We start from the raw sequence: 17084 nt of genomic DNA on the forward strand, positions 1-17084 counted from the left end.
GATCTCCCAGTTGCTGGCAGTCAATCAGCCTGGACAATTTGGGCTCCGAGTACTTGATTAGAATAACTTTAAGGAAAATTGCCTTCCTGAATCAAGTAAGGATCCATTAACCTGATGAAACGGGGTTTGCTTATCTGAGAGGTTAAGACTCAAAACGCAGCCTGGGCTGCATTCAATGAGGTCTCTTTCAGAATGGCATGAAGACGGAAAGTAATAAAACCACCATCTGTCATGTCTAGTCAATCAGATCTAGTATAAGAGAGGAATTATTCCTCTGACTTTACCATTATAAGATCGTCTGTTTGTTAACAATAGGAAGTGTCAGGAATGCTGAAAACTACTTTTATTCCCTCAAAATATTTCTAGCTGTCTTTATCTTGGAGAGAATGAATGTTAATCTGAGTGTATACAGCAAAGAAATATTTCTACATGAGTACAATGCTAAGGCATTCCATGTTGAGTCTCTTTAGTGACTTATTGTTAGAGGTAAAACTGAATGGGAGATGGACAAAAAGTGCAGTTTACACTTTGCTTCTGAAAGTGATTATTTCTATAAACAAATCTTGCAAGTTGCTGAGCACTCAAAGGTTAAGTCAATTGAATATGTACCTCTCAAGTAGCCCTCTGCATCTTAAACGGCTGGCATGCTAGATCTTATGTAGCCTAGGCATAGCTGGAGATCATGCAAAAAGTGATTGCATTTTTTTGGCATGGGTTTATTATATCTAATAAATGTTGGCATTAATGTATTTCTCTGTCAGTGAGTACCAGTGTGCTCTCTTCTGTTTAATAAGGGCTATACAGGACCACTTGGATACATCTAAAGGCTTGATGTCAAACAGCAAAGATGTGCTAGCTGTGGGCACAGGAGATGGAAGAGGTGGTGGGAAGCCTATACCAGCATATCCTCAGCACCCTGTTCATCAGGGTGGAAATGCCATCTCCCTTTGTCACACATCACAGATTAGTCTGCAGTAAATGTAGTAACTGACCTGAACGGGCACATCTTCATTATCTATAAATTCTTGCTGTGTCTGGTACATGCCTATGCTACCTCACAACCCATATGTACCACTCCCATCTTGCTATTGTAGCTGATGAGCTTTTCCCTGTTTGCCAGGCAGATGTCCTCTCCAGGAAGATAGGTTTAAGAGACTTATTTTCTCTTAAACAGGGAACTAGTGAAACCTCTGCTAGGTCTGGGCATTTTGCTTTGCTCAGATACAGGTGAGACTGGCTGCTGGTGAGTAATAATTGTAAAGGAGGAGCAGATCAATAGCTGATATCTCACCACAGGAAGATACTGGAAATTTGCAGTGTGTTTGTGTCCTTATAGTGTATGAGGTACTGTTTAGAAATAGATTAGGAAAGCAGAAAGGCTGGAGGTGAGTGTAGTAGCCTGAAGAGTGAATGTGACTTAATTTGACTTCATTAAACCTCCTGCTGTTGTGTAGGGCTCATGCTCTGAGCCTGTGTCTGCAATCACTCAAAACACTTGGGGCTGGCTCTGTTCCTGGTGAAGCCAGCAAGGCTGTGGTGGCCTGCAGGTGCAGCAAGAGCAATGTACACTGTTGCCTGCTGCTTGGGCATGTGCCATGCTGCTGCTCTGCACGTTCAGCACTGCTTGGTAGCTTCTGGGTGGCCACAAGCTGGAAAGCACAAGAGGTAGTTTTTGTGTGCCCGTGGGAAAAACATTTCTGTATTCAGGGTTGCTCGTTGCACAAGTGAAGCATGCAGAACGTTTGCAGGTATGACATGCAGGACTGCTGTGGTGTGATGGGCACATCCCCATGCAAGATCTCTGGAGGAATGAGACAGGCTGAGGACAGAAGAGAATAATTGGAGAAAGTGCCTGATTGAGTATTCAGTCATAGCCAGGTGTGCTTCAGTTAAGCTGCTGAGACAGGAGAGGTTATTTTGGAGAGAAAGGCATGTTCGGCAGAAGGAAGTTATGTGCTGGGGGGTGGCACCTGGGAAGGGCTGGGCACCCCTGGTCCCACTGATGTCAGGTGGATCAGATGCCACTTAGCTCCTAGGAAAAGCAGACCTTTTGGGGGGAGTTAGCATAAGGAGAAGAGGCACAGATGAATTCTTCCTCCTACAGAGTATAGCCTTTCTCCCAGCCAAACTCAAAGGGGGTTTGCCACAAGTGCCAGTAAAGAGCAGACTGCCCTGGGCATAGAATGGCCAGGACTAAATGAACTGTGCTATGAAGTGTCAGGGCCCCTGGAGACCCCAAAGCTGTATGTTGAAATTGACGTTAAAAAAAAAAAAAAAAAGCAAAAAGATCTCTAATTTTGTGCCAGTCCCTCTGTGACCTGATGCAGGGAAAACCCACAAGACTCACCAGCTCCAGTGAGAAGCGCAGAGCTACTTGCACTCACTCTGTTAGCAAATTGATCCCCATGATTGCTGTGGGGGAAGGCTGAAAAGAATGGATGGCACTGCGAGCTTGTTATTAAAATGCATGGAACCAGAGTTAATGAATCTTGGATGAGCCCCTGATCTGCCTGGCCCTTGGTGTGGCAGTGGAGGGAGCTGGTTGAGGAGGATCTGATTAACATCTCAGTGGAAATGACAGTCACCAGAATGCAGAAGGTTGTATCATATCTGTCTGTGCTTGCATCTGGGAGGGGTCACTGTCAGAGAGCTGATCTCTCTCTGGATTAGATCTGCAGGTTTTTTAATCAGAACAGAGGTATTTGGGGATTTACATGTTCCCTGTCTCTGGCAGCTTGCCCTGATGAAATACTGATTACACAATTGCAATCTGACTTAAACGGTAGTCAAAAAATCAGATGTGTGCTAGGATATGGTGAGAATACCCTCCCTGTGATGGCAAAGATTTGAAATTGTGCAGTGCATTATGTGTCCTGACAGAGAAGCTTGCAAAGAATGAAACAATCTGGCTGTGTACTATGGGTGTATGAAAAAAACTGGAAATGTTGGAATTAATTGCTTCTCTGAGATTCTCCTATCCTGTAGCCGGATTACTGAATGAAACCATTTGCCCCAGATGTACAGGAGATTAGTGCTGCTTGACTCTCATTTTGTGGTCAGTGGAGTTAAGGTTAGGAAACTTGAAATACATGCTTGAGGTGTCTGACAAGTAACATGGTCAGAACTGAACCCCCAGGTCCTGCTGCCGCATCCCGTAGCTGTGTCCCTTCCTTCACTGCCCAGTAGACCCTCCTCGTGCTGGACATCCCTGTGAGCTGGCTGTGAGGAATAGAGTAGTTACAGGATTCCTGCTTTCTCATTACTAGCTGCCTTCTGCTGAAGGAAAGGCTATCTGTGAGTAAAAACAGCTTTTTACTCTGGAGCTGGGTGGGAGAGGGTGTGGAACGTGCCACTGGAAAGGAGCTACTGGCCAGCTGAGGGGTTGGTGCAAAAAGGGAAATCCCCAAGGCAGTATCCCGGAGGGATAACTGAGATGCAACGGTCTTTCTGCATTCCTCCAGAGCCAAGGCTGCTGCAGGCTGTGATACCTTCAGTAGCTGAGCTAGCTCTCGGAGCCTGTGGCAGGATAAGATCAGTATCTGTTTTTTCTTTGCATTGATAATACTACGGGCAGGGCAGCTTAATGGATAGACTACTGGGCTGGTGTGCAAGAGGTTTCAGCAGAGTCTGCCTTTGTCAGGATGTTTTTTCTTTCCTTTTCTCATCTCTGAAATGGAGATACTGATATGCTCAGTGAAATGCCGTGAGACTTGCTTCTGAAAAGTGCTGTGTAAGATCCTGCTTCTGATATTGATACATTTACTTCCTTTAAAGAAAACAAGAATTTGAAAACCAGAGGATGTTAATTAAGCCTGACAAGTAGTTAATAAGGCATGACCTTCGAAGAAGGAATAGATGCCATAAGTAGCCCAAGCTAAGAAATAGCAAGATAAGCTCAAGGAGAACCAAATGGTTAATGAGACCAAACAGAAAATTACTGGAACTGTGTGTGAACTATCCTAATTTGCATACCTAAAAGGTTCACCCTTGAGCAAAGAAAGCTCTCTACCCACAGAACAGGGTGGTGAAAAGAAAGAATACTGCACCTTAAAATGGAGAGGAGGCCCATAAGAACCCATGAGAATTAAGTGTGACTAAACATAATGGCTAACAATTTTTTAAAGTGTATAAAGTGTTGTGTGTTAAGAGCTGCGCTATCTTTGTGGATTTATCACCTAGCACCCAACTCTGTGCAGACATGCAATAAACAAATATATTGGCTCTGTGTGTTGACCAGGTTTTGCACACTGGGTGAAGAACCCAGATTTGGCTTAACAATGTGACCAGGGAGAAAAAGTTCTTTGGACATCAAACGGTCCTCAAGTACTTTTCCAAAGTTCTGCCACACCTTATAACCTTTCCTCCAGCTGCAGTGACCTCCTACCTTCTCACTCGATGAGGGGGACCCACCCTCAGCCCCAGGCAAGTGGACTGGGTGAATGTTCAGATTTTTCTGTTACCAGACTCTCTCTGTTATTCAGAGGTTTTGAACAGAGAGCCTGAGTTATACCTGAACCAGACAGCTCTGGCATTGGGTGTCTGAGGGACTAGCACATCTTGTTTGTTAGGGGCATAAAAAAGACATTCAGAATTGATTACTTATACCCTTGTGAGTCAAACAGCACTGACTAGTGTGTTGGAAACTGAGTTTATATTTCCTTGTACACCTATCTTAGCTCTCCTTTTCTTGATTTGTTTTCTCAGAGTACTCTGTTGCTGACTTTACATACCTATGTGAACCATAAAACTAGCTATTGTTTTAACTAGGGACTGTCTCTAAGAAGTGGGCAGCATTCCTAAAATCCTTTAAATCACTATAAAAGGGAAACAAAAGCCAAACAGGAGGGGAAGAACACAGAAACATCCCAAGGACTGGCATGTACCCTTGGGTCCAGATTACTTGGGGCACCTGGGTGTCCATTTTCTCTATTTCCTGAGTTTACTGAAACCAGTGCTACCAGTCAGTTTTGAGTCAGTGCATAGTACCTTATCTCATAGCACCAAGTACCGCTTAGAACTGGAGGAGAAAATAGAGGGAAAGGAATTCAAGAGCTCATTTAGCCCACCTCCTTACTGACAGCGTGAACAGTTGAGTTATTCCTGACTCTTTTTTTTTTTTTTTTTTTTTTAATGCAATATATAGCCTTTCTTGGTATCCACTTACTGTTTATCAGTGGTCTGTTCTGAAAGACCACAAGTCTTATTCTGGAGTCAACTTTCAATTTTTTGCAGTGGTTTTGTGGTACTCCCATCTTGAGAGCCTAGAAAGTAATTTAAATCTGTGGTTGTATTTTGTTTGTGCTGGGTTTTCTTCATTTCCTGCCTCAGCTGATCAGCTGTACCTTTCCCTGTATTTTGCTTGAACATTCCCTCCAATGAAAAGAAAGATCATAGTTTTCCCATGTTATGACAGCCTCTTAAAAAGTTGTTTGGAAATAAAAGCCCTTCCTGATGTGTTTTGTCCCCCTAATCTTCAAACAGAAGTCACAAACGTTACCAAGTAAAGCTTTATATTCTTCCCAACAACTGTTCTCCCTCCAGCATTTCTTCTGTATTGCATTGTCTCACCTGTAGTGGTCATACTTCTTTTCTCTTGTTTTTCACAGTGCTTGCCCAGTCTCATACTGCTAGCTTTGCACTTATCTATGGTACAACTTCTTATAATACGACCAACACTCCCTGGATCCTGGCCATACATTCTAGATTTAAGTCCTCCTTACTGTCTACCTACACTTTGGTATATCTTATGTGAGTAGCCTGCCCTTTTGTAGCCATAATTAAAGTTATGCTTCAGTCCTTCTTTCCCAAGCCACTTGCAGTTTGCCATCTTCTTTTTATGAGTTGTTTGTGCGGTTCTTCCTTTCACTTCAGGCTGTGCGTTCCTTGTTGCTCTGTCAAATAACTCAGCATCTTTATCAAATGACTCAACACCTGTAAGAATTTATTCCTCATTTAGTTTTGGAATTTGATCTGTGATTGGCTTAGGCTGCTTGCTGTTGCACATATACATAGCTATTGCTGCATGTTTCTCTTCACTGTAAAGTTTGGATGTCTCTCAGTGTTTCCCCAGTGTGTTTGTTCCAGTCGTCCTGCCCAGTTCCCCCGTTCAGCTGATAGCAAAGTTCATTAGGAACTGCATACCTGTTTGTAGCCTGAACTGCATACCTGCTTGTAGCCTTAACTGCATTTTGTATGTTGAGGTGATGAAAGATATGGGGCTATGAAGCAGGTGGGACTGGGATTTCAGTGCAATGAAAAGGGGAAGGATGCAGGTGGCTTCAGGGCCATGGCATGTGATGATGGAGACCCCATTTTGTTCTACTTACTGCTGAACACACAGAATTTCACTGTGAGCCATTTCTGTGTCTACAGAAAATATCTGGGGTTTTCCCCTGCAGAGGAGATGCCTTAAAGCCTCTCTGGAAGGAAGTCGCAGCAGTTTAGGGGAGGTTATGGGGGAAAGCAGAAAGGAATAAACAGCAGAAGTGTGGTAGAAAAAAATGTTGATCCTCCTTCAGGCAGGTCGTGGCTTTAAGGTGAAAAAGGGTCTGGGAGAACAGCATGCCGATGTTATCTCTGCATTCCTGCGTGACATGTGAAGAACCAGGAACCTAAGCCAGTCTGCCAAAAGGGGATGGAAACCTGTGCCTTCTCACAACCTTAACTGCTAAAAGGCGTGCATAGTTAAGGCCAGTTCTGTAGCTGGTGTACAGTGACAAAAGTTTGGATTTATGGCCAGCTGTAGATTGTCTAGTCGCAGGTCCAGTCCCTGTTCTCATCCAGAAGTAGGAATTCTATTGAAAGATAGCACAGCTGCAGCATGAAGTGATTGACCATGAACATCCATGACAGATGCCATGCAGCCTTAGAGTCCGCATTCAAGGAGAAAGGCAGATTCCCTGTGACATTTGGGAGCTGAGCAGAGATTACTGAAGATCAAAAATAAATGAAAGTTTAACTATTTTATTGGTGACCAAAGGACTGTTATTGTGAAGTGAAACATTAACAACAGGGTGGGAGTGAGCCAGGATTGCTCAGCGAGGTTCATCTTCAGGCACAACAGAGCTGGGGGCATCTACTGCGCTGGAAGCAGCAGGCATGGCAGAGGGGGACGGCATGCTGCAGGCTGCAGAGGAAGCCCAAGCTGGTGAGAGAATTTTTTAAAGATTTCCTCTTGCTAACCATAGAAGAAACTGAAGACAAAAAGGCACCAGGAGGGATCAGAAATTTCTCTGTTACAGGCTGTCTAGTGACCAGATGACAGGCTCTTAAATACAGATTAGGTACTTGTTATTGTTAATGGTATTAAGCTAAATACCTTTACAATTTTGAGTCTGTAAGACTCGTGAATAGAACAGAGATGCAGGTCTGAAGATTTTTGGTCTATTTTCCTGGTTGTTCAAGTGATTTGATACATCATCCTCTTAAATTTGAAGTTTGAGAGAAGTCTGCAGGTGATGTTAACCAGTCCTGATCTGTCTGAATCAGTTAAGCCATGCTTTTTCCTGTAATCAAAGAATTGGCGAAAACAAGCCAGAAGAAACCTGGAGAGGTTATCTTGTCCATCTAGGGCCAGGTCATTAAGCCCGAAGTGTTGCTGGCATACATTCATATAGCTTCTTATAACCTTGTCCTAGAGAGAAAGAGAAAAATACAGATATGGTAAAAGGGTTATAAAAGCATGGCCAGTGTATATGAATACAAAATAAGACTCATTATTAGGAGACCAGTGTAGCTGAGCTGAAAATCAAGAAGGGATTGTACCACAGGATGAATACAGATAAAAATGAAGAGATCAGTTGAGTATAAACAGATTAATGTGCACGGGACTGCAGCAGCAAACAGTGAGAATCTGAGATTGTAAATGCAAAGAGAAAATGCAGATTGTCTTCCTGTGGATTTAGGAACCAGAAAAAAATAAATTATGAACTGAAAGTCATAGAAAAATGTATTTGTGGGAACTTCTGGCTATGCAAGGCATCTGGTAGCTCTAATATTACATTTGAACATGAATTGTCCTGCAGATTGTCCACTTGCCTAAATGAAAACTCAGAAAAGAGGAAATGTTACAGAAAGCAGTCCTTGCTTTCATATTTACCAGTTGTTTAGCACATGATTTTCACGTAAATTCATCCATCTGCCTGATCTGGGACAGGACCTGATATTTAGCCGGTCCCTAATGCTTTCTTGCATAACAGACATTAGGGATTGCCTGAACCCTGCAGCCCCAGCCATGCTGTCTCTGTTCCAGTGCTCACCTGTCCTTGCAGAAAGGGAATTTGGACAAAAGCAGCCCCAAATCTTCTTTACTAAAAATATTTTCTCATCCTATCCTTGACAAAAATGAAAAGTAGTTGGTCTCTGGCTGCTTTTCCTGTCAATGGGTAGAGGCAGCATCTGGTAGTAGGCTTTCCTGAGTTTCATCTTTTTCATTCCAGAGCTGCAAAGTGGTCCCATTTAGCAGTTTTGAATCCATCCCTGTACTCCCCCAGGCTTCTTCATCCTGGTTTCAGACACAAACATGAGCACTGTGCTGGCTGCGCTTATGTTGTCTTTGCTCATAGAAAAGCTGAAGATGTGTGTTTTGTGCCCTCCTAATCTGATGGAAAATCATTGATAGCTGCATTGAGAGGGATTTTCCAGTTGCCCATTATATGGGTATTTCATCTGGACCCTCTGCTCCTTGAGAGATATTAGAGACACTAGAATATACCACATCCACAGTTGCTCTAGCTGTTATGCCACTTACCCTGTCACCAAAGAATAAACCCGTTTGGTTTGAGAACAGTTTTTCCAATCCAAAACGGCTGTTTTGTAATCTTTATTCTCCTTTTGGTGCTTAGAAGGGATTATCCGATCAAGTATCTCTCTGGCTATGGAGGAACATGCCTGGGTTATCCTACCCTGCCTTTTTAAAGGCAGTGCTGATGCTTGTCCTGCTTCTGCCCTTCACAAGGGAAGTGGTTTAATACCACATTCAGCATTTGAAGGTGAACTTCATCAGGCTCTAATGATTTGAGTACATGTGAGGTATCCAAATATTCTTTAAGCAGTTTTTGTCTCATTTCACCAATATTCCTACAGGTTCATTTTAATGGTGTTATGCATCTTGTTGCAATTTAGGCAATTTAGGTTTTTGAGTGAAGACAAACAAAAAGGACACAACTTTTCTGGCTTCTTTGGATGAGCTTTTGTTTGCTCATTTTCTAGTTTAAATAGCAGGCTTTCATTTTCCTTTCTTTTTCTTCAATATTGTCAGCATTTCTAACACCTTTTCTTATTGCCTTTTCTGTCCCCCTGCTAGCTGTAATTCATTTTGTGTCTTAACTTTGCAGCCTCTGTTGCTCCATGCTTGATCTGTTTGTTTGTACTTGTCTTCTGAAATGCCACCTTATTTCCATTTGTGGTACAATTTCTTCCTGATTTTCAGCCCAGCCGCACAGGTCTCCTTCTATCGAGTCTTATTCTGAATTAATTTGTATCTGAGGTGGTTGCAAATTTATTCTTCTTACCTTGTTTCTTGCTGTTTGCCATGAGTTACCATTTATTACCAGACATTTGAATTATTTTTTTCCCTTTCTCTCTGAGAAGACCTTCTGGCAGCTAATGGCCTAAACAGCTCTGCAGTGTATTTGACAAGTAGTGTATGTTAATCCCACTGACTGATACGATTTTTCATGTTAGTATTTAAAAAAAATCATTTAGTTTATGTGATACACAGGACTGTATACACACAGAGGAAATATTAGCTGCAGGATGCTGAAAATATTAAGGCATCATGTTGTAGCAGCGTGGGAGCCCTGCACAAGGGATGGCAAAACCTTTTCGGTCTTTTTTTTGTATTACTCCTTTAATAACTTTGCTGCTGTGTTTGCTCTGCTCACCTGTGCATGGCAGAACACAGCAGATTTCTACCAGGGGTCATGTAGAGATACTTGGGGCAGTAAGTGATACGGCCAGAGGGCTCAGAATTACTCCTGCTACCTCTAGTGCAGGGTCAGACTTGTAGGACACAAAAGTACCTGCTAACCCAGTGTGCAGGAGACGGGACCAATGGGCACAAGTCCTGTTCTTTGCACTGACCCCGTTGCTGGGTATGCTTTTGAGTCAAGTCTTGCCCCTGAAATGGGCTTAACAAACCCTAGCTCTCTGGAGGCTGTTCATGGCACCTGAGAAGTGACCCAGGGGAAAAAGCAAAGTCGTGCCAGTGTGCAAATCACTGGGAGGGCTGAAGATGAGCAGCTGGTCTGTGGCAGTACGGAGTGTGTGTGGGGGTAACAAAGTGTTGCTTTGCCACAGCTGTAGAAGAAAAGGGGAATAAGAAAGAGGTAGACCTTCCTGGCCTCATCTGCAGTTTGGGCTTCACATTTAGCAGGAGTGAAACAGGATGCCTGGGGGTTTTCAGAGGAAGTAATGCCAGAGCATGTGAGGGGATGTGGAGAGTAATTATGCTTCCTTAGGGCACTCTGTCACGTCTGAGTCCCTCATCTAAGTGTTTTCCAGGTCTTGTTAGCAATGCTGAAGCCAGATTAGGGATCTGTGGTGTGAGCAAAAGCCTCTTTCCTGGTTTGTCAGCTGCAACCTGGTTCCTGTGGTACCCAAGCAGTAGCAGCAACTCAGTAATGGACCTAGCAATGAGTTTATGGAGACTCCTTGTACCAACTGTAGATTCTGGGTGTGGTCTGTACTTTTGCTGATATGGGAGAAATGTTTGGCAAAATTCCTTGAACATTTGCCTTTTAAAGAAGCCAAATGAAAGGGGAAGAAAAAACCCCTGTGCTGCACTTAGAATGCTGCAGAGCCACAGCCACTGAGAATGGTTTATGGGAAGGTTGTGAATTTTGCTCTATAATTGCAGCTGGCACTGGAAGAATACTGATGAAGAGCTCTTCTATTCCTGAGAAGAGCATGGAAGGAGGGACAACAGGGTACCTGCAAGAACCTGAGCCCATGCAGCTGCAGGGGGCATCCAGGGGCTCCCAGCACAGCATAGGATGCGTTTGCCACAAGGAGCCCTAAGGTGGCCTTTTGGATAATAGGAAGTAGAGATGGGGTGCTGGCTGTGCCCTCTGGATTACTGTCCCATAGGTCACTCCAGGGAATTGGTGCAGGAACGAACCCTGGGTCGCTTCACTCCTGGGATAGAAAAGAAATGATTTAACAAAGTGCAGGCATCCGTGACATCCACTGTCTGAGGGTTTGGCATGATGAGCATTTTAGTAGTTATGACTTGGGATAAATGTGTGGCTTTTCAGTGGAATGAGATCCCTGCAGAATAAACCTGTCATTACTGTATTGGGAGGGAGATGCACACTCTGCTTCTAAATCCACAGGATGTAGGTGTATCTGGGACCTGGGGTTTTTATTCGGCTCACATCTGTTCAGCATAGAGGGCTGTGCTGGGCTGGTGCACGTATGATAGCTGGGGGCATGCCAAACAAAAGGGCGGTCTGTGCCATGAAGTGCTGACAGCCCCAACCTGTGAATGATTTAGGCTGTGTTCCCTGACTCTTCTTGAACTCTGGAGTTGTCTCCCCTGGTAGCATCTCCCTCCGTTTTCTGCCCTGGCTGCACAAATGTGCTCAATTAGGGTTAACTCAAACTGAATCAAACTTCATGCCTGAGGTTGGAAATCTTCCCAGTCAACTCACCACAGCCACATAGCATGGTGGGAGACAAGGCGAGAGGGGAGATGAATGCTTTTCAGAGAAATGAATCCAAGGAAACTTTGTTCACTTTTGTTTCTGCAGGAGATGATCCCCCCAAAGGAGATTTCGCTGTTCAGAAAAAATCCCCGGTGAGTGTTACAGCTGGTTTCCTTTTCTTTGCTTTCTGCTCAGCTTGCTCTAAACACTGCAAGATCTCTCTGTTCTTTCCTCTGTTGTGCTCTGGCTGGAGACAAACACCCTTTCTTGCAGAGGGTTGAAATAAGCATTAACAACTCAAGGCAAAAATCCCTCCACTAACCTGATTAAGTTAAGAAAGTGCAGCTTAAAGGGGGAAAAAATGAACTGTCTGAATGTTTGGGAAAATGGGTAAGGGTTTTGATTGCTGCATTTTTCCTGAACATCACTTTCCTTGTGCAAGAAGACTTACTTCTCTGAAGTGAAGGAGGATGTTGTCTGTGGGAGGGAGGGAGCTGACCTGTCCATTTGCTTAGTTTGATGAAACCCACCAGGGAATAAATGGTCCCCAGATGCTGCAAAGCAGAAGGAAGGATAGGGATTGAAGATGGGCCGCTGATGGGTGTTACAGACCCTAGCTGTAGTGCCAGAGCCTCAGGTTTACACCTTTGCCTCTGATTTAAAGCCAGATTCGGGTGAATTTTTTGTTGCCTTGCAGCTTTGATGTTCGTGCAGATTTTCAGGTTAATGCTGATTGAGCACTTGATGCCTAAACACTGCCCATTGTACTGACTTCAGGGGGAGCTGGGCATGTATTGTACCTGCTTTGACTTGCAGGACAGTTATTGTAATACTTCTTCTTAAGGCTCACAGTTATGTCATTAGTAAGCCAACTATTTAACTTGCCATTTTAAGTGCTGTGCAGACATTAACTATTGGATATCCAGAACTCCTGGGACATACTAATCTTTTTCCCATTCTGCTGCTAGACAGCAAGAAGGAGAGGTGAAAACAAATGTCCCCTGTAGCTGGCATTTTAAATGACCTTTCTTTTTTCCAAAGATGCAGACTATCAACTTCCACAGTATCTTTAAGAGCTCCATAATCCTGCAAACCCCAGGCTTACAGCAGTAGCTAAGCACAGCAGACTATCTGAGTGTTCACGAATCCAAGCTTAGCCTCTTTGCTTTTGCTGGGGCTCTCTGCTGAGCAAGGTCCTCCTCGGCGAAAGCGAGCAAACTGCATCTGGTGCTCTGCATGGATGAAAGCTTCCCACTTTTGGATGTCCAGGCAGGCCACAGGCAGGTCAGTGATACAGCAGGGAGAATACATGAGGGTTTCTGTGTATGCTAATGCCATCTCATGACATACAAGCCAGATGGAAGTACCCCTGCTTGTAAGTAGTTGCTCTGTGTTTGTAAGCACTTACTCTGTGTCCTGGCTCAGGCACTATGGGAGGTTTAGCTGGGAAGTCACTGCCTCCTGCTCTCCTTCCCCTGCTCATCTGTAGGAAGTGCCCATCCCAGAGCAGGAGTGGTTGAAATGAGACACTGCCAGGTTTCCTGTCACTGCAGATGCCAGCGTGGCATGTGATACCTTAAACTGCTGCAGCTAAATCCAGCAGGGCTTGTGCATCGGGTACGGCGGGGTGAGTTGAGGCAGCAGGGTTCCCGACACCTGGCCATCTGGGTTTGAACAGTCACCCCTGCATCTCCATCAAATGTTATTAAATCTCACGAGTACTGATGGTGAGATTCGTGAAAGAGAGGAATAAAACTATTCCTTTTATACAATTTTACTTCCAGTTCAGAACATGCCTCCAAGCACCCACAGGAAACATAATTTGCCTCTTACGGCTCTTCTTTATTATGAAAAACTTGTTGGGAAAAGTATTCTGTATGTCAGGGGTCCTCAAACTTTTTAACCAGGGGGCCGGCGCGCGGATTAAGTGGCAGGAATTAATCTGCGACTGCTTGGTTTCCCCCCCCAACCCCTGGCGGGGGGGTTCTGTAAATACTGGTGGCTGGATTGAGGACCCTGGGGGGCCGTACTTTGAGGACCCCTGCTGTATGTGCATATGTCTGTGTGTTTGTGAATTTACTGCTTATGTATGCCACCATTTTTAGGCTAGTCTGAAACCACGAAGCCCCAGTGTGGTTTCCAGGGGAGCCCACTCTGTCTTACAAGCCATATGCTGAGCACGATGGTTTCAGACTAAATACAAAATTAAATGGATAATTACAGATTTACTCTAGTAAATGAAAGAGGCCAAGGGTTTCTTAATAAAAAGGCAGCCCATAAATAGCGAGAGAAAAAAAAATACAAAAGACAAAAATATTTGTGCTTACATATGCTGGGTTAGATAATGGAAAGCATTTTTTGGTGGGGTTTGGTGTTTTTTTGTTTCGTTGGTTTGGGGTTTTTTTTCTGTGGAAAACCAACTTCTTTTGTTGCTCTTGTACAATGTTGAGCAAGACAGCATCATTAAGCTAGACTCTTCTAAACTTGATGCCATTGCTTCAGAAATCCAAATAAGCTCAGGTCACTTGGTGGTAAAATAAACCTGACTAAACACATCTATTTTGGTATCTGTATTTGCATTTGGGACTTTGGGAAGAAATAGAGGGATTCATTGTTTCTGACACGAGGCACAGAAATGCCTGTGAAGAGTTCATCTCACTTCACTGGCCCATACCATGGCTGTTTAAGACCATAAATATAAATGCAGCTGTGTAATATTACTCTCCCCCTCCACCCCTCACCAGTGCATGGCCAGCCTCTCTTTCCCACTAACTGGCAGAGGCTGGACAGTGCTGTGAAAACCTGCTTTCCCTGTTGCAAGGCAGCTGGAAGCTGCTTAGCTTGGGCATCAGCGGGGGAGCAAGAAGGAAGGAGGCCCATGCAAGGTCATGCCAAGACTCATTTGTTTAAATGCCTTGTATTTCACATGGAAACAGCTGATTTTAGCTGAAGTAAAGTCAGATTCATTGAAAGAGTGGCTACATGCAGAGAGGTTTGACAGTCCCATTGCTGTTTTGTTTAGTTTTGATTAATCAAATTGAATTATCCATAGCTATGTCATTGTTCTTGCAATATGAAATGGATGCTATGCCTGAGAGTGTGCTGGACACAGGGCTGACGCTTTGCTTCAGTGAATGCGGTGGCACAGTTCAGTGCAAGTGAGGTGCAGAGACTGAGAGCAGTTGTCACACAGGAGGGAGCAGATTCATACAGAAGCAGACAGCAGCTCCCTGGGGTCTACCAGTTGCGAGGCAAGGTCTGGTTCTAGGGAGAAGTTTTGGGGCAGGGTAGTAGCTTTATGTGAAGCTTAGGAGAAAAGATATCTGAAGGTGTTTTTGCATCTCGGTGGGTTTTTGCATTGCAGCGGAGAAGCAGTACGACCCTTACTGGAGTTCCTAGAGCTATGAGCATGGTGGGATGCTGGCAGCTCACAGATCTCCATGGCTGTCCTTAGTGGGCCCATGTCAGCCAGGCTAATTCACTGGGAGCCTTAACCAAAGCAAAATAGCTGTGGAATCCCCTCCCTCCTTTGAGTCCTTTGAGCCTAGTTTTTGAACTAGACTCCTCTCCACTGCCCATGCACTGTGGGGATGTGTTGCTGGGGTGACGGTTTTCACAGAGTTCTCATTTGTGTCCTGCAGAAACTCTGTGGCTCCAACTACCCCCTAAGCATTGCCTTCATTGTGGTGAATGAGTTCTGTGAGCGCTTCTCCTACTATGGCATGAGAGGTATGTGACCTGTATCTGGGAAGCGACTTTCCCATCCTTGTGTTTCTATGTATGCTAGTCTAGGGGTTCTAGGGTTCTGTGCTGTATGTGGTTTCAGCTGTCTTTTAAAGTAAATTGGCATTTTGGGATGCAGGTATGAACAGTGTACCCTAACATTGATGCTACACCTGCTCTGAGCAGAAGCTGGGACTAGAGAGCTCCAAATTTACATTCCAGTCTAAATTTTTATATGATTCTCTGTATCAGACTTGGTTTTCCGCTGTGTGATGTTTTTCATAGTTGTGTGCAATCAGCATGTTTGGGAATTGAATCATACAGGCACCTAATTTGCAAATAGAAAATGTGCATAAACAGAACTACATGTTATGGTAAGATAAGCTAGAAAATATATTTTCTAGCTAAACATAAAAGTTTATGAGCAAAGAATGCCTGCTACTGGTATATCTCATTTTAGCTTTTCCTGTGTCAGAGATTGAGGAACAGGTCTGAAAGCACAGATCTTTCCACAACAGTGCTCATAGCTGCTAGACAAATCAGTGGTTTTCTTGCCACCTTGATCCTGCTTACCTGCAGAGATACAACTTAATTATCTGATGTGATTTGCTTGTTTCCTTTTAGCTGTCCTGACCCTGTATTTCTTAAGCTTCTTCCACTGGGATGAGAATCTCTCCACTGCTGTGTACCATGCCTTTTCCGCGCTATGTTATTTCACGCCTGTCATTGGAGCCATCATGGCAGACTCATGGCTGGGAAAATACAAGTAAGTGAAGATATCGGAATCAGACAGCATATCTATATCATGCAGCCTGAGCAAAGGCAGTGCTGTCTGTGCTCCCAGTTTTGAGCTAGTTCAGAGTGCAGCAGGCACACTTGTGAAGGTCAGCTCCTCTCTGTTAATGGATGAACAGCTGATCTGTTTGCTCATGCCGTTCTGTGCTCCTTTTTCACCTGAGTGCCAATAGGTAACAAAGTTGGAACAAATTAAATGTCATTAGCACACTTTTCCTCCACTGTCCATCCCTACCCACCTTGAGGAAGCTGAGGTGTAGGACGGTTAACCCTCAGCTTGCCAAGATCTGCTTCTGAGAAGGATTCAAAGATGGTGAGGAAGCGGTGTCATCCTCTAGATCTTGCCATTTCAGATGAAATGTCGCTAACTATGCTATACTGACTTATGCTTTCACAGCATAGGGAATGTGTAAGCATACCCATTTTTATTCCAGAGAAACCTGGGCTCACTCAAATAATCTCCTTCAGCACATAACCAGGTAAACTCTTCCTGAGTAAGTTAAGCAGTTTTCCTTTCTACTGATAAGTTGTGGGCCATCATCTTCCCCAGAGTGGTGGTGAGCAGTTAGGTATAGGACTTTATTTGCTCGGCACTGTTTGTTCATTGTCTGAGGAGTCTTGGCTGTCAGAGTGGTGAAGTGCAGCTGAACTCTTCTCTCTGGGTCTAAGCATGCCTGGCAGAAGAGGCTTAACAGGAAAAAACCAGCTGCCATATGCCTTTCCAGCAGAAGGTTCTTAAGGAGATATCAATGCTCTTTTTCCTTTGTGCTCAATTTTAGTCATTCTCTTGTCATTTGAATGAAAAAAATAACAGTGTGGATTTATTAAGTTCATTATTTAAGATCACCTAGCAATGGTCATTGGTGTTTGAGGATATCGATCCTGCAGCATGATGTTGTGAGAAGGTAAATCCTTATGCAG

At 44.1% G+C, this 17084-nt stretch overlaps 1 protein-coding gene across 5 annotated transcripts in view; it reads left to right on the forward strand.

Moving 5' to 3' along the window:
- Positions 1-17084, forward strand: part of SLC15A2 (solute carrier family 15 member 2) — a 77303-nt gene that overhangs the window by 1537 nt on the left and 58682 nt on the right. Inside the window, exons 1-5 of one of the 5 annotated variants that reach the window (XM_056349939.1) lie at positions 3061-3294; positions 11751-11797; positions 12687-12929; positions 15287-15374; positions 15993-16134. In XM_056349939.1, coding sequence (XP_056205914.1) covers positions 12882-12929; positions 15287-15374; positions 15993-16134 — 278 coding nt within the window. In that variant the 5' untranslated portion in view covers positions 3061-3294; positions 11751-11797; positions 12687-12881. Of the gene's footprint in view, positions 1-3060; positions 3295-7023; positions 7148-11446; positions 11798-12686; positions 12930-15286; positions 15375-15992; positions 16135-17084 lie in introns of those variants that run through there. The other 4 variants (XM_056349940.1, XM_056349936.1, XM_056349937.1 and 1 more) reach the window with 4 other exon arrangements.

The sequence above is a fragment of the Falco biarmicus genome, chromosome 8, assembly GCF_023638135.1.
Source record: "Falco biarmicus isolate bFalBia1 chromosome 8, bFalBia1.pri, whole genome shotgun sequence".
Lineage (NCBI taxonomy): Eukaryota > Metazoa > Chordata > Aves > Falconiformes > Falconidae > Falco > Falco biarmicus.